We start from the raw sequence: 18,865 nt of genomic DNA, 5'->3' as shown, positions 1-18,865 counted from the left end.
AGTGGACAGCATGATCCTGCTTGTGGGATGCACTGACAGGGGTAAGTTCCCCACTGCTGTCTTTTTCATGATAAAAACCTATTTTTCAGACAAAAAATGAGCTATGTTGTCTGAGCTGGATGATCTGGTGCAGTTTGAAGCTGTTGGGGTTTGGGGGGGGGTTGAAGTTGGCATGGGGTAAAGACTCTTGTCTGCGTTTTTGGCAGGGGACTAGTGTGAATGGAACGGAGCTGAAAGAAAGTTTCACAGAGCGGCTCAGTGAAAGGCATGTGCAGAATGTGACTGACTGGGCACTAGAAAAGACTGAGCTGTAAGATGAAAGGGATCCAGAGGAACGGTTAGGAGGATGGTTGTGGTGGAAGATAAGAACTGAGGAGAAATCAAGAGAATGGTGTCAAAACAAAGGTGAGAGATGGAGAAAGGTGAATTCATTCTTTTTTCAAAGGAGGAGAGAAGCGAGGGTAGAGAGATGGTTTACAGTGGTAAAAAAAAGACAGAAGGGGGAAGGAAGGTGGGGAGATTAAGAGAGATTAATTAGGGAGCTGAGAAGGAAATAAGGAGAGAAAAAATAAGAATGGAAGAAAGGGGACAAGAGGAGAAGAGGGTAGGTGGGAACACCTGATGTCGATTTGGGTAATATTGTGCATAATAACAGACCAGCTTCTGACAATTATTGTTAGCAGAAAACATTTGTCAAACCAATTTTACAAGTTCACATTGAATCTCTTTTCCGTCCTTTGGAAATGGTGGATCTCAAACACAGCTAAAGGAAACTGGTAAGCTTGTCATCTTTCAGTTTTGCCCTCCTTGGTAGCTCAAATCATCTTATCCCTTTTAGCAATAAGATTAGAGAGACTAAAGATGTTATTTTTCTGTGTGGGAGCCACAGGACATTCTGCCTCAGAATTATGAATGACCTACTTGGGTACCGGATGTATTTGTGCTGACCTTCCACTCCTTGCTGTTCCTTGTCCTATGCCAACATGACAAGGAGTGGAATGGAGTGGCATGATGGCGCAAACAGATCTGGGACCCGGCTAATGAAGGACCAAGATGGCCTTCAATCATAAGATCTATGGTCAAAATTCTTATTCAGTGTGTGGACGTTCAATCCTCTGCAATACTCTGAACAACTATTGCCATAAAGAGTTGTCACTGCAGTTCAGAGAGTTTACAAAGAGATAAATAGGACCTCTGTATGATACTGAGGTATGAGAAAAGGTAACCTGACCTTTGTCATTGGTGTGGCCTTGCTCTATTGGAACAGACAGAGACCACTGGAATTCCTGTGAGGCACAGCAGAGCTGTGGCCAGAGGACACCGGTTAAGCTCAGGTGGTGGGTGCCACAAAATACAGGGGAGAGGAACCCTATTGCTTCCCCACCGTGGAAGAACAGACACCACATTGATACCATAGAGGTGGCAAATTGCATTTGTGCTGGAGACAGATGGGTCGGTAAGGGTACGGTAGTGGTGATAACACCTTTGGGCTGAGCTGCTGTGCCGATGGGAGAAGGAGGAGGAAGGAAACCGAAGTGGGCCTGGAGCCCAATGAGAGACAGGATGGCTGAGCAGAAAGTTAGGTAACCCCCATTGCAATATATCTCTTCACCTAGAACCTGGAGGATTCAATCTAACAATAATGTGAAAGGAGGAAACATTTTGTGTTGCCCTATGCCAGCATTTCCATTTACAAAGTGTTTATGTCTGTGTTTTTCCATGTGTGTGTGTGGGTGTGTGTCTGTTTGTGTGTGTGCCTGTGTTCCTCTGTGTTTATGCATGGATTTGTGTCACTCGGGCTGCTTTCGTGGGTGTATGTGCGTGTTTCCCTCCTCCGCAGCCTCCCTGCTAAACTGATTAATGGGGGCGTGACAGGGCTGGTGGGTGTGAGCTGTGTGTTTCGTAATGATCCGGCCAAGACCCGCCTACAGAACCAGCAGGGTGCCCGAGTCCACACCGGAATGTGAGTACTGCCTTGTTTTCCCGTAGCCAAAAAGTCCAAATTGGCTATTTCGTAAAAATGAATGAAAACCAAAATGAGCTTTTGTAAAATTGTATTTAAGGTTAGGCATAACATTAGCAGTGTAGTTAAGGTTAGTGTTAAGGTTAGGTTTAAATTCACATTTTAGGAAGATAAATAGTTTATTACTTTGTGAGTGTGGTAAGTGGTGATGACCTACTGCCTTGGCTTGGTTCCTCTTTTACTTTGTTCACACAATAAAATAAAAAGGTAAATAAAAAAAGTAAATCAAGTACAGTTTATTGAACTGGATGAAAGAGAGAATAGTTCTGTTTTGACTCATGCACACAGTAATTGTTTTGAAGTAATCAGACTAAACTGAGGGCAGATTAGGTCAAATGTGTTTTTGAACATTTGCATTCAAAACAAGTATTTGGTGCTGTTTTGGTGAGCGCTACAATACTGAGTGGCTTCCACAAGAAATCAGACAGGGAAAATAATCAATTCTTGACTCTATAGTACTAGTTATTGACATGCTTGGCTCTACTGGTTGTCTAGTACAGACAACTGTCTATCTCTATACATCTGTACACACTATGGCATCATAGCGTTGAGTGGGCATTGAGCCTATATTTACATTGGTGAAGTGAGTTACTGGTTGGCACAGGAGTGATCCTTTGGCATCCTGACTACTCATGGTCTTTTAATTAAGTAACAATCTAGTAGCTGCTAATGAAGTTTAATCAAATCAATGGAAAATCAAACTGTGAACCAAATGTGAACCAATTCAAGTTAGAATCCTTAGTTGATACATCTATTTTTGGACTTATAAATGAATGATATATACCTATTGATTCTTGGAGAATATAACTTATAAATGCCTCATGAGCTTAGTTCAACTGTTGTACCCCATCAGAACCCAAATATATAAACCTGTTTTACTCTGTTTGTAAACAATGTAAACAGTATCATGGATGGTCAGTCCTTGCATCCATAGTGCTGTCTATTAATTTAAGAGTGGTTACATTTCTACAGGCCCATCCCTCAGCTTATTGAATCAATTAATGATTCTAACTTTAAAGGAAAGTGTCCATCAATTATGTTTGTAGTGTGTAGCTGTGTTTAAGTGATGCTGAACAACCAACATTCTGTGATGTAGGGTTTTGTTAAGATTGACAAGACACTGTATTGTAAGGAAAAGCAAATTACTAAATGCTATTCATTGTTTATGCATGGTCAATAAGCATCAGTTAAATGTCGTGAAGAGGGCACAACAAAACCTTTTCCCCTCAGGAGACTGAAAATATTTGGCATGGGTCCCCAGATCCTCAAAGGTTTCTACAGCTGCACCATTAAGAGCATCCCGACCGGTTGCATCACTGCTCGACATCTGACCATAAGGCGCTACAGAGGTTAGTGCAAACAGCCCAGTACATCACTGGGGCCAAGCTTCCTGCCATCCAGGACCTATATACTAGGCGGTGTCAGAGGAAAGCCCAAAGCCCTCCAGTCACCCAAGTTATAGACTGTTTTTCTCTGCTATCGCATGGCAAGTGGTACCGGAGCACCAAGTCTAGGACCAAAAGGCTCCTCAACAGCTTCTACCCCCAAGCCATTAGACTGGTGAACAATTCATAAAATCACCACCAGACAATTTACCTTGACCCTCCCTTTTGTACACTGCTGCTACTCGCTGTTTGTTTGTTATCTATGCATAGTCACTTCGCCCCCACCTACATATACAGATTACCTGAACAAGCCTGTACCCCCGCACACTGACTTGGTACCGGTGCCCCCTGTATATAGCCTCGTTATTGTTATTCTTATTGTGTTACTTTTTATATTAATCTACATGGTAAATATGTTCTTCCTCTTAAGCTGCACTGTTGGTCAAGGGCTTGTAAGTAAGCATTTCACAGTAAAGGCTACACTTGTTGTATTTGGTGCATGTGACAAATAAAGTTTGATTTGATTTATAAGATATTTCATGAATATATCAGAAAGTTCCCCCAAACTGATTTTTACCTGAATTACTTCTCCTTTTGATGTGAAGGCTGGACTGTTTGACGAAGACAGTTAAGATGGAAGGCTACTTTGGGATATATCGAGGTACTATTTCCCTGGATTAATGTAATGTACAATTCTGTGTTGAGTGTAGCTGACACATCCTAAATTTAAATAACTGCCATAAACCATGTATTATACCCTTTGAAAGTATTGAGCACCTAGAGTTATTAACTAGCCTAGAGCTAATTATATGAAAGTGCAGGGGACGTTTTTTTAATGACGTTAACTGTAGATTGTGTTGTTATAATCCATTACTATTTTTTCCGCAGGTGCAGCAGTGAATCTCACTCATCACACCAGAGAATGCCATTAAACTGGCAGCAAATTATATCTTCAGACAGAAGCTCTCCAAGGACGGGAAACTAACTTTTTGTCCTAGCACAGCACTTACACTTTTAACTGAAACATACATTTACACACCTTAGAGTACTTTTTTATCCATCAAGTTAACATAACATTCATGTAATAAAGTCAGATGGACTAAGGTGCTATTGCTACAGTAAACTGTCTCATTTTATCAGGGGTGGTGTCATTGTTGTTATTATTGCTATGTGTCTATTTATTAGTCTGTTAACCCTGTCATTTGGCCCACAGGAAGTTGCCCCTGTGGGGGGAGATACTGGCAGGATGTGGGACGGGGACCTGCCAGATGATAGTGACCACACCCATGGAGATCCTCAAGATCCATTTGCAGGACACAGGAAGGTTGGTTGAGTTCTGTGAACCGTTTGTCCTTAGGCCAACCACATCTCAGACTGCTGCTGAAGTTTTTTGGCACTGATGTGATGTGTGTGTGTGTGTGACAGCTGACATAAGCAGAGTGGTCCAAGCACACACTGCAGCTTCTGGTCCAAGCACACACTGCAGCTTCTGGTCCAGCTCCTGGTCCATCTCCTCCAGCCCAGCCTGCACCTCCACCTCGGACCCCTGCCGTCCGTATTACCCTGGAGCTACTGAAGACACGCGGCCTGCCAGGCCTCTACCGGGGAGCAGGAGCCACACTGATGAGGTGTGACACTCTGTCTCTCTCTCTGCCTCTGACAAATCCACATAGGCAAATGGCATAGAAAGTGAAAAGCTAAAGGAAAGAATGATATTATACAAATTGTACGTATCAAACAAACGCACACCGCACGCACACACACAATCACTCACTCCGTGGTACAAGCACACAACAGGAGGTTGAGGCCCCGTAATTGGGGAGGATGGGCTCGTGGTAATGGCTGGAGCGGAATCAGTGGAATGATATCAAATACTGTACATTAAACACATGGTTCCAGGTGTTAGATGCCATTCCATTCGCGCCGTTCCGTACATCAATATGACCCGTCCTCCCCTCAGCAGCCTCCTGTGAAGCACACACACACACATTTCTCTTGTTCAGTTCGGAATGACGTAATCCTGAACTGACTGAACTGAGGTAACCTGCTAGACTCACTGTCAGGCCTGATTTGACTCATTACTGGTGATTAGTTTGTGGCAAAGACTTTGATTTACTTCTTGTAAAGGCTGCCTGATTTACATATACCACATATTGCGTCGCTCCATTCAATATTTTGTATTTCTGTTGATACATTTGTCTTTTACATATGTACAGTACTTACTGTATGTGTGGTCTGGCACCCTGGCTAATCAAGGCCAACATAAATCAATAGGTTACTGCAGTTATTGTATGTCTGGCAGGCTGAATCTAGCTGTGGGCCGACTGAAACATGCCTGCGTTCTTTTCGTATTCCAGGGATTTTCCTTTCTCTATGATCTACTTCCCGCTGTTCACCAACCTGAACACGCTGGGAAGGGCCGAGTAGTCATGGAGACTTGCAGGAGTGGGCCCCCTTCCTGCAGTCCTTCACAGCAGGCTGCACAGCCGTATCAGTGGCAGCTGTAGATGTCACACCACTTGACAGTGAGAGAGGGAGGCACGGAAGGGCTGGGGGAGCCCCATAAAGGAGAGATAAACCACTGTATTCAGTAGCAGTGCATGTCATTCAGTCCTAAATCTTAATGTCCACAATAAGACCATCTAATCTGTAGATGTCATACAGGAGCAGTTTGTAAGGGCTGATTCCTGTGTTGGGTTGGGATTGCAAAGGCTATTTAATTTGATTAGCGGATTACAATTAAATTATACCATGAGACCCCAATTACAATGGTATGAAATACATTATCAATAACTCTGCAATCCCAGGGCATGATATCCATATTGTCTGTACTTTAAGGACAGTGGAGTTTACATTGGTTTCAGTGTGTGTGTTTGTTGGCAGTCATAAAGACTCGTATACAGACCTTGCAGAAGGGGGAGGACACATACCGTGGCATTGTTGACTGCACACGGTAAGGCTTGCACCATAAAACACACATTTCTCCAATATGTATGTGCTAACCTTTGGTTGACAGCAGGTTTCTCACACTTCCATACAAGGATCTGGAGTAAAGGGCCCAGCAACATTCCTCAAGGGGGGCAACTAGTCGCGCACTGGTCATCGACCCCCTCTTTGGCATCGCACAGGGGGTCTACTTCCTGGGTGTAGGAGAGCAGTTGCTAGGGCTACTGGGATAGCAGCAGCATGTGTCAGTGTCCCTTACAGTACAAAACATACTGCTTCATTCAGCAGTGAATTGAGGGAGAGATTACTCTCCATGGTTCTTATGCAAAGGCTCCTTGACTTTGCCATCACTAAGGAAGTTACCAAGCTATCATGGTTTGACAAAAGCACTTTAAGTGACAAATCCATCAACATTTGTTTTTAAACTATCAAACATTTTATTTACTAATGTTGTAGAATGCTGACTACACTGCCATGAGAAGTCTAAAATGTGTCTGGCAATTCAAAGCAATTGGTCCACCTTTCACAGAGATCCTTTTCGTTTCATGAAAAAGGACAACCTCCACATTGGCTTTCCTCCCCAGTGAGTTTCTTTCCCATCCGTGAGTCCATAGTTGTAATCTTGGACTCCTCCTGTTAATGCTTTAATCCTAGTCTCTGTACTGTAACCCACTGAACAGCCAGGCTCCTCTCCTACAGGTTAAGACTGTTGGGCCTGCACCCAGAAGTCTTACCTTCTTGTTCTCCACAACTCAGGCTCAGAAGCAAACCTCTTCAGAGCTAGCTGTAACTGTTAGCTTAACCTTTTTTAATGCATCTTTGAATTACATGTCATGCAAACAATAAAAATTATGCAAATAAAGCCTTATTTCTGCTGATGGAGTCTCATCCTAAACATCTTGCATTTATCTTACACATTTTGGAATTCAGAAGATGTTAGTTTGATGTACAACTTAGTATAGCCTATGATAAGATCCATTTAAAAAAGTACCAGGTTCTTGCCAACGCACTTTGGATTAAGTCCACTAGGTGGCAATGAAAGCATTTTGTTTTATCCATTTTATGATGGGGTTGGAATAACCATTTTATTCTTCATTGGAGAACATCTGAATTGAATGAACAATCTGTGTACAAACAGTGAATATTCATGTTTCTTTGTTGTATATGTATTGTTAATCACATGGGTAAGTAACAACAAAAGACATTCATTCTCCATTCCAATATGTTCACACTCAACACACAAAATACACACAAACATCAAAAGGAATACAGCGGCAGCCACCCTGTTAGGTGTTTGGACACCTTACAGTAAACAAAAATAACTTGATTATTCCTCAAGGGAAAGTAAGGGGCCAATCAGACAACCCTTAGTGATGGGAGGGGAGCAGTGGTAAACTGAGGAGGTAGTATAAAACACTTGTGAAAGCCACCTACCCTTAACACCAGACAACACACATTCTCCCTCACATCGTGTCTCATAAAACAGTTTCTTACTTTGGAAGATCATATAGATAAGTGCTTAAAGTTGGGAAGATCAGAGAAAGGGTGTTCTTAGGCTCTGCTCAACTTTCAACATATCCAGCCCAAATGAGAGACTTGTTCGCAGTAACACTTCCAATGATCCCTTAACCTTTGTCTCCAACAGCATCACCATCTTTTAGTCCAAAAACTTACGGTTCGGGTTGGCACCGAACAGAGCCGTTCTGACCTCAGGCATCATCTGTCAGAGAACAAACAGAGAGGTCAAAGTGAATACCTAGCTGTCCCGGTACTACTCAGGATACAGAGTACTCATCAACCGAGCTTACAAAGGATATTAAGGTAGATAAGATCAAGCAGATTCAAATCAACCTCATCCTGTTGGAGTACATGTGACATACTTGGGTTAGTGTTTGGGGTATTTCTATTGTGATTCCTAACCCCTCCTCTTCTGCCTAATATGTCAATACTGTACCTGCTGGGCCATGAGGTCTAGCCTGCTCTCCAGGGTGTTGGCTACCTTGATCTTCCCATTAGCGTTGTACATCTCAATACCTCCAGAGCTGTGGACACCAGAATCATACAGGTCAGTCACTCGCTGAAGGACCACTATAGCTTGCTTATGTCCTCTTATCTCAATCAATCACATGGATAGACCTAATTTGCACAGTGTGATAAAGTTAACGTTCAAAAACAGATGTAAAACCATTTTAACATAACAGTAAAGTAGATGTAATCTCTCCCATTCCTTTGCATTGCTAATGTGCCGAATACAAATATATGCACTCTATTTTAGGGAATGGGGATATCTAGTCTGTTGAACAACAATGCATTCAACTGAAATGTGTCTTCCGCATTTAACCCAACACTTTAATCAAGAGAGGTGCAGGGGGCGGCCTTAATCAACTTCGGCATCGTCGGCACCCGGGAGCAGTTGTTGTTGGTGGTTAACTGCCTTGCTCAAGGGCAAAAACGGCTGATTTTTTCCACCTTGCCGGCTCGGGGATTCAAACCAGCGACCTTTCTTTTACTGGCCCAACGCTCTTAACTACTAGGCCACCTGACTCCCATTTTAGCATCCTGGTTGTTGGGTTGTTATTGTACCTCTTAGTCATTGATGTGCTCTTTGTTTAGCCACAATTAATGTGAAATGAAAAGGAATCTCATACATGTCTGGTGAAAGGTGCCGGTCTTGGTCAATGCCGACTTCAATTTTGCTCTTCACAGCAGCTTTATAGATGGGGATATTTTTCTGAACAGCAGCCTGTATGGTGAAAACCAAATTGTGAATGAATCCAAATTCTCTCAAACACAAGTAGGCCAATTCAAGTCATAATACAAGCTGAAATCAGTCATGATACACAGACAATGGCAAAGAATTGAAGTGACTCAACAAGGTATCCCTAATAACATAACATAACACTGACCTGCACCATGGCAATGTCCTGCTGCCGGCAGCGAATTATCACTTTGGGCTCCAGCAGTTGGTAGAATCCCTGAAATTGAAGTCCGGACATAATTAGACCACATATAGTAGCCATGGTTCATTGCATGACAGTGAGTATTAGCGGCACGGCAAACTTCTGTCAGCCTACATGAGTCGGATTACTCCTGAGCGCACAGAAAGACTACCTGCAGAACTAGCCCCTCCAACAAGGCAGGGTACCTCGCCGGGTCCTTGGCAATGTTAGCCAGCCTCTGACGAGCCTCAGTTAGCAGATCCTGACACACAGAAAGAGAAAGAGTCAGACATCACTCGCAACAAGAAATCTAAAATGTTGTTGATAGGCAAAACATTTAATGTGGTCAGATAATTGCAGGAAAGCCGCCACTAACCGAAATCATGTCATCACGAGCTTTCAGCACCTTCAGTCGAGCCAGGTTCATCAGGTTGGACATCTGACTGTGTGTAGAAGCCAAATATTAAGTGGCAGACTGGCAGTCAAGTACTCTTATCAATGGGAGGCACAACACATGGTTTGGACAGGACAACATGGAGAGAAAAAATTATGGTGCAAAAGGGAAGAATACTGCTCTACCAAGAAGGTAAAAAAACTGCTCATTTGGTTGAAAATGAGTTAATATCATTTTTGCTACATTAAATACATGCTTAATCATGTGGACAAGTATCCTGCCTATATTGTATTGTGTTTTGGAGAAAATGGGGGTCATGTTAGCAGTAACTGCATAAAGTTACTGTGAAACCAAGGTAAATAAGTGAAAATACTTAAAGTACTACTTAAGTCATTTTTTGGGGGTATCTGTACTTTACTATTTATATTTTGACAACTTTTACTCCACTACATTCCTAAAGAAAAGAATGTAATTTGTACTCCATACATTTTCCCTGACACCCAAAAGTACTTTTGAATGCTTAACAGGACAGAAAAATTGTCAAATTCACACACTTTTCAAGAGAACATCCTGGCTCATTCCTATTGCCTCTGATTTGATGGACTCATAACACACAAACGCTTCATTTTTAAACTATGAGAGTGTTGGGAGTGTGCCCCTGACTATCCGTGAATTTAAAATGTACAAAAATCAAGAAATAGTGCCGTCTGGTTTGCCATAAGGAATTTAAAAAAATGTATACTTGACCTTTTGGTACTTTAGTATATTTTTGAAATTACATTTACTTTTGATACTTAAGTATATTTAAAATCAAATACTTTTACTCAAGTAGTATATTACTGGATGAGTTTCACTTGAGTTATTTTCTGTTAAGCCATCTTTACACTTTTACTCGAGTATGAAAATTGGGTACTTTTTCCACCACTGCTTTTTGCTTGGTAGGGCAGAATAGTGAATTTACGGTGTCATTTTGTAGTTAGCATACTAGCATGCTAGCAGTTCCTGTAGACTTCCAGTCATCGCGCACTTTCAAACTGCACGCAGAGACATATCAATGAGTTCATCTGACTCTGAGTAAGAAGAAGTAGTAATTGCCAAAATGTCACACTGTTTAAATTAGGATCTGCCTCCAGAAAAGATATTATGAAGAGTATGTCCCATTCAGCTGAGAAGAATTCACTTCAACTGCTGGGATATAACAGGGGGAAAAAAAAAACTCACATTTTCTTCTGCTGGTCGATCTGCTTTTCTTTTTTCTCATAGTACTCCATGATCTTGAGCCTTTGTGTCTGCACCAGACGGCCCTTCTCAATGTTGAACTCCTCTTCTGCCTTTAGGAGCAGACACACATTTGTTAATATTTTGTACAGTACCTTTACCAGACTTGCAGGTTAGATGGGAGAGTATTACCTTTGCATCAATTTCTTCTGCTTTCTCATTGGCTTCCTGTTCAATGAAGGCCATCATATGCTTGATCTGTCCAAGGAGAAACAGGGGATGAAGAAGTGTGTAGAACTAATTTTCTCATGAACAAGTGAGGAATCCACCGTCATAGTTAAAAAATGTGCCTTTGGGACCTATCTATGCCTAGACGCAGTACATTGTTGCCTGTATGCCATCTTTCATATAATGCACTCTAAAACATTAGGCAGGGGGGCATTATTGATTCCCAAAGTGCCTTTCCAACACAAAAACCCAGAGGCACAATATATCAAGGCAAAGCAAATTACTGGCATGGCAAACTAATCTACTCATGGATTAGAGTGGGTTGATATGCATAGAAAGCACCAATTAATTAGCTTGTTCTCTAACTTGCTAAATTAAACTAGGCCTAATTGTCCAGTGAAAATCTCACGTTTAGAGGTGAATATTCTGTTAACTCATATCCAAATAATGTTTGACTCATCCTATACTCGAATGTGGCCAAAGCATGAATTGGGAGAAGAATAAAAAACAGTTCAAAAACAACAACCTCAATCTTGTATCTAAATAGACCGTTTCAAAAAGTTATTTCCTCATAGATGATGATGAGCTGCCAATCAACGGTCTACATATCAATTTTTTTTAAATGTAAAGTATAAGCACACATCATTCTGTTGTTGGAGTAACGTTATGCCCACACATAAAAGCTGCTTTTTAACATACTAAATACATTTTTGTGAAGGAAAACTATTTCACTCATATTGTAATGAATTATAATTTATATTTCATAGAAATCTGGAAACACTAGACAGTTAGATACATTTTGAATCATAAGGGGAAGTGCCATGATGCATCGAACTATAGTAGCTCTTTGGTGAGAGCTGACAAATATATAGCTAACTGTATATCTCACAAAGCAGACATGTTAGCATAGCCAACTAAAAAGAAAGCACACAGATTACCTTTTCTACTTTATAATAGTTTGTGTTAGCAAAACTTAGCTAGCTAGAAAAGCTAACTAGACAGCTAGCTTTAGAACGCAAGATAATGTTACCTGTTTCTGTACGTCGGCATCGCTGAGCGCCATGGCTGGGTCTTCAGTTGTTTTTTCCTTACTAATAAAAGGTAGCTAGAAAACAACTGACTAATAATAATCAGCTACTTGATTTGACTAAATAGATTTTCAGTTGCTCATACACGACGTAAAAACATGGGCCTAATGACAAGCAACAAACTGGCACTGAATGTCAGCTGACTGGGTGACAGAGAACTGCGCGTTCACAACAAGGGTCGGTTTACTTCTTCTTTGATGAGGTTTAACGGCGGTTGGCATCCAATAAATGTTGCATTACCGCCACCTACTAGACTGGAGTACAACTCCCTTATACTTCGCTTGAAAAAATAAATAAACAAATACCCTACCATCTAACACGACACTCACAACTTGTTTTAAAAATAAAATAAAAAAATAACCCCATCCTACTCCACTATTTCAATCTATTAGTCCTACCTCAAACCAACAACCTGAAAGGATGGGACACCACCAGTGGCGACCCATTATTCAGGGATTGAGCCCCACATTTTTAGCAAATGCTTGCCTGTTTTGCATGTTATTTTGAAATTAATACGTATTCACATATCAGTTTGCAAACAGTGTAAAAAAAATACATAATTGAGTTAATAAGCTGCATACAAACATGGTTTCTTTTTTGTTTTCTTGAGTAAGGCAGCTCCAACATGCAGGTGTTTCAGCCTAGCTCAGTGCTTTCTGTGGTGGTGGTGCAAGCTAGCAGAAAACACGGAGCGTTGCGCCGTGATTGGCTCAGTGTTTTGTCACTCATGCGGATGCTACGTCACCAAAAGGTCTAATGTTACACCTCGAAAATAGCCCCTTGGTGCTGCCATAGAGTTACATTAGAAGTGCCTATCCAAGAAGGCTCAAAGTCATTGGCCACAGATAAATTGACGTCATAATGACGTTATATGTACAGTAGCCTTGATTGGACTGTCAACATCATACTTTCAAAATCTTAGCTAGCAGTCATCATCATGAATCAAGTCGACAATCTACTGGCAAATCCTTTTTAATCCTTGTCATATGAAGAGAAATAATGAAGAGAAATGACAGATAAAACGTATCGGTGCTCATCAGCCATTGGACATAAACATTACACAGCAAGTTGGGAATCACAAATTCAACAATGAGTGGTTTGGAAGGAATCAGTGACATCAGTGGTCCCAAATCTGGGATTAGGGGGCTCTTTTCCAAGTTTAAAATTCTAAACTTTCAACATTGGCCAAGCTGTCGATGAAGCATGATGTGTGCCATGCTCAAAACAATTGTTAACTCAGAACTGCGAAAACTTGACTTCAGCGAGTTCAAGACAACTGCTAAATTCTGAATAAACGAGCTCCGACTGGGAAAATATGCTTTGAACGGTCATCGAACTTGGAATTGTAAATCTGGCCTCTACGACGTGAAGATCAATGACGTCATCATGATTCAACATGTTTTTTTCCCATTTGTTTTGAAAGCACCATACATCCAGAGAATGACAAAATTTGCCTACGAAGGACCGCAGCGCCACCTTCCTGTTCAAGTGAGTACAGCACAACAAGGTGAGTCCAAAAATGTCTTGTATGCTGCTGCATAAATTATGTAATATGCCAGGGAGATATGTATACTGTAGCTAAGAAAGTAATACTAAGTGTATGTTGTGTAGTAAGATGTTAGTAGCCCATGTGCCTCACCCTAATAATTTGGTCTATTTACCCCTCTTAATTTCACCTATTGTTCTGACTTGGTAGTGCACATGTAGCCCATAACCTGTTTTAGAGAAATGTAATCATCAAATATTGTAAGAGCTTTCATTTTTGCTTCATGCCCCCTTTATTTATCCTACGCTTCTGACTTGGTGTACAGGGAGAACACTGTAAGAACGGCCCATGTTCTGAAATCTGTCGCCGTACATTTCAAAAGTGATATACAAATAGTTATATTGACTAAATCTGTCCTAGCTCGCTCATTAATGTCTTAATCGAAATTATGGCTTGCCTCTTATCCGCTTGTCCTCCCCTTATGCAATAGTTTGTACATCTCAATTGTCATTAGAAACCACATTTGTTAAGCAAGTCAGCCATATCAGCTATGTTTTTAAAAAAAGGCAGTAAATGAGGCTGAATTAACTGTTTCATTGCCAGACAAGGCTTTGCTGATAGCCAGGTGTAGCAGTGGTAAGACGGGACTGCTGTTGGGACAGCTTTATGTAGGCCCTAACAGTTTGTGGGCACCGTTTGTCAACGTTATAGTGCAATTAATGTATTGTTTTAGTGTTGTGTTATGTTGTATAGTGGCTTTGCTGGCATGCGTCCCACTTTTATACTTTTTTGCCTCACCAAGATTTACATGCTAAAACCGTCACTGGACACAACCACTTAACACACCCTGTAACTATTCTGCTTCCTCTCTGCAGCTGCCACCACAACCTCAATTTTCTGCAACTTACGTTCCATCCCTGCAGTACAGTTGATAACCATTGCTATAAATGCAAAAAATCCAATCTTACTGAAATATATATCACTTGTTGGCCTATCCCTCTGTACTGGTATAGATCTACTACTCACACCACTCCTCTCAGGATCCTTCTCCATTGACCCATCTTCCTCTACTTTCTCCACTGCCTCAGCATATGACAACTTCTGCACTTCTCTAACCCTGGAACCCTCAACCTGCCTATCTCGCACGGGACATTTCTGATCTCCAGCCCCATGGACACCCCTATAATTAGCATATACCACTACTTTCCCCAATGCTACACATTCCTTTGTGTCATGCTCTTCTGCACACTTCTCTTTTGTGTGACTTGCTTCAGCAGGACCCCTCTAGATCTTTGTCATACATCTGACATATTATTATAGCTAATATAATATAGGTATTATTTGTTCCAGCCAGCAGCTAACGTTATAACAATACACCTTTTCAACACCGTCCCCAACTTGAGTTTATCGTTAAGGTTGTAGTTTTGTCACTTGACAATTTTATTTTGGAGTTTTGTTTTGCTTGCTAACTTACAGACATGGCACAGTTCGTAAATATCGGTACAATTAGCTCGCAGGAACACACCAATGTAAGCTAGCTAGTTAACAAACTAATTGTATTTGGTTACTCAAATAGTCTTTTAGTGTAAATTGATTTAGACGGCGCAGTTTAGACAGCATGGACGTATTTGGGTATTGGCTGGATGGGATACAGTTTATGCCAAATTGACGTCAAACGTTGAATGTTTCAGTTAACCCTAAACCGTCTCATGACCTTATTCTCATAACCTGTTACGTTTACACTCATAAACTAATGCGAAAACTAAAACTGTCTGAAAAACTGTATCCCTTCTAGCCAAAACCACGTAGACGTCTTGTAGCCATCTTGTAGTCCTAAAAACCAGAAATAAGTTACCTCTGATCTTTCAGCCATTCCTATGGGGGAAAGAATGGGGTTTGGGGATAAACCCTTAAAATAAGGTCTGAGGTTAACACAGGCTTAGGAGATGTTATACATTTTATTATTTATTTTTATTTCACCTTTATTTAACCAGGTAGGCTAGTTGAGAACAAGTTCTCATTTACAACCTCGACCTGGCCAAGATAAAGCAAAGCAGTTCAACACATACAACAACACAGAGTTACACATGGAATAAACAAACATACAGTCAATAATACAGTAGAAAAAGCCTATATACAGTGTGTGCAAATGAGGTAGGATAAGGCAGGTAATTTGCAACTGTGACCCGGCCAAGATAAAGCATAGCAATTCAACAACACAGAGTTACACATGGAATTAACAAAACATAGTCAATAATACAGTAGAACAAAATGAAACAAAAAGTCTATATAGAGTGAGTGCAAATGAGGTAAGATAAGGGAGTTAAGGCAATAAATAGGCCATGGTGGCGAAGTAATTACAATATAGCAATTAAACACTGGAATGGTAGATGTGCAGAAGATGAATGTGCAAGTAGAGATACTGGGGTGCAAAGGAGCAAAATAAATAAAGTATGAGGATGAGGTAGTTGGATGGGCTGTTTACAGATTGGCTATGTGCAGTGATCTGTGAGCTGCTCTGACCGCTGGTGCTTAAAGCTACTGAGGGAGATATGAGTCTCCAGCTTCAGTGGTTTTTGCAGTTCGTTCCAGTCATTGGCAGCAGAGAACTGGAAGGAAAGGCGGCCAAAGGAAGAATTGGCTTTGGGGGTGACCAGTGAGATATAAATGCTGGAGCACGTGCTACTGGTGGGTGCTGCTATGGTGACCAGTGAGTTGAGATAAGGCGGGGCTTTACCTAGCAGAGACTTGTAGATGACCTGGAGCCAGTGGGTTTGGCAATGAGTATGAAGCGTGGGCCAGCCAACGAGAGGGTAAAGGTCGCAGTGGTGGGTATTATATGGGGCTTTGAGGACAAAACGGATGGCACTGTGATAGACTGCATCAAATTTGTTGAGTAGAGTGTTGGAGGCTATTTTGTAAATGGCATCGCCGAAGTTGAGGATCAGTAGGATGGTCAGTTTTGACGAGGGTATGTTTGGCAACATGAGTGAAGGATGCTTTGTTGCGAAATAGGAAGCTGATTCTAGGTTTAATTTTGGATTGGAGATGCTTAATGTCAGTCTGGAAGGAGAGTTTACAGTCTAACCAGACACCTAGGCATTTGTAGTTGTCCACATTCTAAGTCAGAATCGTCCCTTGTAGTGATGCTGGACGGGCGGGCAGGTGCGGGCAGCGATCGGTTGAAGAGCATGCATTTAGTTTTACTTGCATTTAAGAGCAGTTGGAGGCCATGGAAGGAGAGTTGTATGGCATTGAAGCTCGTCTGGAGGTTAGTTAACACAGTATCCAAAAAAGGGCCAGAGGTATATAGAATGGTGTACAGTCGTGGCCAAAAGTTTTGAGAATGACACAAATATTAATTTCCACAAAGTTGGCTGCTTCAGTGTCTAGATATTTTTGTCAGATGTTACTATGGAATACTGAAGTATAATTACAAGCATTTCATGTGTCAAAGGCTTTTATTGACAATTACATGAAGTTGATGCAAAGAGTCAATATTTGCTGTGTTGACCCTTCTTTTTCAAGACCTCTGCAATCCGCCCTGGCATGCTGTCAATTAACTTCTGGGCCACATCCTGACTAATGGCAGCCCATTCTTGTATAATCAATGTTTGGAGTTTGTCAGAATTTGTGGGGTTTTGTTTGTCCACCCGCCTCTTGAGGATTGACCACATGTTCTCAATAGGATTAAGGTCTGGGGTATTTCCTGGCCATGGACCCAAAATATCAATGTTTTGGTCCCCGAGCCACTTAGTTATCACTTTTGCCTTATGGCAAGGTGCTCCATCATGCTGGAAAAGGCATTGTTCGTCACCAAACTGTTCCTGGATGGTTGGGAGAAGTTGCTCTCGGAGGATGTGTTGGTACCATTCTTTTTTAATGACTGTTTTTTGTCAAAATTGTGAGTGAGCCCACTCCCTTGGCTGAGAAGCAACCCCGCACATGAATGGTCTCAGGACGCTTTACTGTTGGCATGACACAGGACTGATGGAGCGCTCACCAGACAAGCTTTTTTCCGGATGCCCCAAACAATCGGAAACGGGATTCATCAGAGAAAATGACTTTACCCAAGTCCTCAGCAGTCCAAAATCTGTACCTTTTGCAGAATATCAGTCTGTCCCTGATATTTTTCCTGGAGAGAAGTGGCTTCTTTGCTGCCCTTCTTGACAGCAGGCCATCCTCCAAAAGCCTTCGCCTCACTGTGCGTGCAGATGCACTCACACCTGCCTGCTGCCATTCCTGAGCAAGCTCTGTACTGGTGGTACCCCGATCCCGCAGCTGAATCAACTTTAGGAGACGGTCCTGGCGCTTGCTGGACTTTCTTGGGCGCCCTGAAGCCTTCATCACAACAATAGAACCGCACTCCTTGAAGTTTTTGATGATCTGATAAATGGTTGATTTAGGTGCAATGTTACTGGCAGCAATATCCTTGTCTGTGAAGCCCTTTTTGTGCAAAGCAATGATGACGGTCCGTGTTTCCTTGCAGGTAACAATGGGTGACAGAGGAAGAACAATGATTCAAAGCACCACCCTCCTTTTGAAGCTTCCAGTCTGTTATTCAAACTCAATCAGTATGACAGAGTGACCTCCAGCCTTGTCCTCGTCAACACTCACACCTGTGTTAATAACGAGAGAATCACTGACATGATATCAGCCGGTCCTTTTGTGGCAGGGCTGAAATGCAGTGGAAATGTTTTTTTGGAGATTCAGTTCATTTGCATGGCAAAGAGGGAGTTTGCAATTAATTGCAATTCATCTGATCACTCGGCATAACATTCTGGAGTATGTGCAAATTGCCATCATACAAACTGAGGCAGCAGACTTTGTGAAGATGAATATTTGTGTCATTCTCAAAACCTTTGGCCACGGCTGTATACAGAGAAGAGAGTCGGCCTGAGAATTGAACCCTGTGGCACCCCCATAGAGACTGCCAGAGGTCCGGACAACAGGCCCTACGATTTGACACACTGAACTCTATCAGAGAAGTAGGTGGTGAACCAGGCGAGGCAATCATTTGAGAAACCAAGGCTGTTGAGTCTGCCGATAAGAATGTGGTGATTGACAGAGTCGAAAGCCTTGGCCAGGTCGATGAATACGGCTGCACAGTAATGTCTCTTATCGATGGCTGTTATGATATCGTTTAGGACTTTGAGCG

At 41.8% G+C, this 18,865-nt stretch overlaps 1 protein-coding gene and 1 long non-coding RNA gene across 2 annotated transcripts; one reads left to right on the top strand and one right to left on the bottom strand.

Moving 5' to 3' along the window:
- The first annotated feature begins 3,570 nt into the window (after nt 1-3,570).
- Nucleotides 3,571-7,498, top strand: LOC109867004 (uncharacterized). Its single transcript, XR_004204795.1, has 4 exons — nt 3,571-4,069; nt 4,297-4,732; nt 4,834-5,036; nt 5,766-7,498. It is a non-coding gene; the product is annotated as an uncharacterized LOC109867004 (long non-coding RNA).
- On the bottom strand, nt 7,140-12,909 carry LOC109867261 (V-type proton ATPase subunit E 1). Its single transcript, XM_020456318.2, has 9 exons — nt 12,164-12,909; nt 11,098-11,163; nt 10,909-11,018; nt 9,670-9,736; nt 9,466-9,555; nt 9,261-9,329; nt 9,003-9,097; nt 8,309-8,396; nt 7,140-8,074 (listed from the first exon to the last, which is right to left on the bottom strand). The coding sequence occupies exons 1-9, from the start codon at nt 12,194-12,196 to the stop codon at nt 8,012-8,014; spliced, it is 681 nt and encodes a 226-aa protein (XP_020311907.1). The 5' UTR covers nt 12,197-12,909; the 3' UTR covers nt 7,140-8,011.
- Between the last annotated feature and the right edge of the window lie 5,956 nt (nt 12,910-18,865).

This window comes from Oncorhynchus kisutch, linkage group LG22, assembly GCF_002021735.2.
Source record: "Oncorhynchus kisutch isolate 150728-3 linkage group LG22, Okis_V2, whole genome shotgun sequence".
NCBI classification, from domain to species: domain Eukaryota; kingdom Metazoa; phylum Chordata; class Actinopteri; order Salmoniformes; family Salmonidae; genus Oncorhynchus; species Oncorhynchus kisutch.
The sequence above is the reverse complement of the archived record's forward strand: the minus strand, read 5'-3'. Positions and strand labels throughout refer to the sequence as shown.

Coding starts and splice junctions, on each gene's coding strand:
- LOC109867261 (XM_020456318.2), bottom strand. CDS start 12,196: ATGGCGCTCAGCGATGCCGACGTACAGAAACAG. Junction 9,556..9,669: donor CTCGTGATGACATGATTTCG/GTTAGTGGCGGC, acceptor TCTGTGTGTCAG/GATCTGCTAACTGAGGCTCG. Junction 8,075..8,308: donor TAGACCTCATGGCCCAGCAG/GTACAGTATTGA, acceptor GTTCTCTGACAG/ATGATGCCTGAGGTCAGAAC.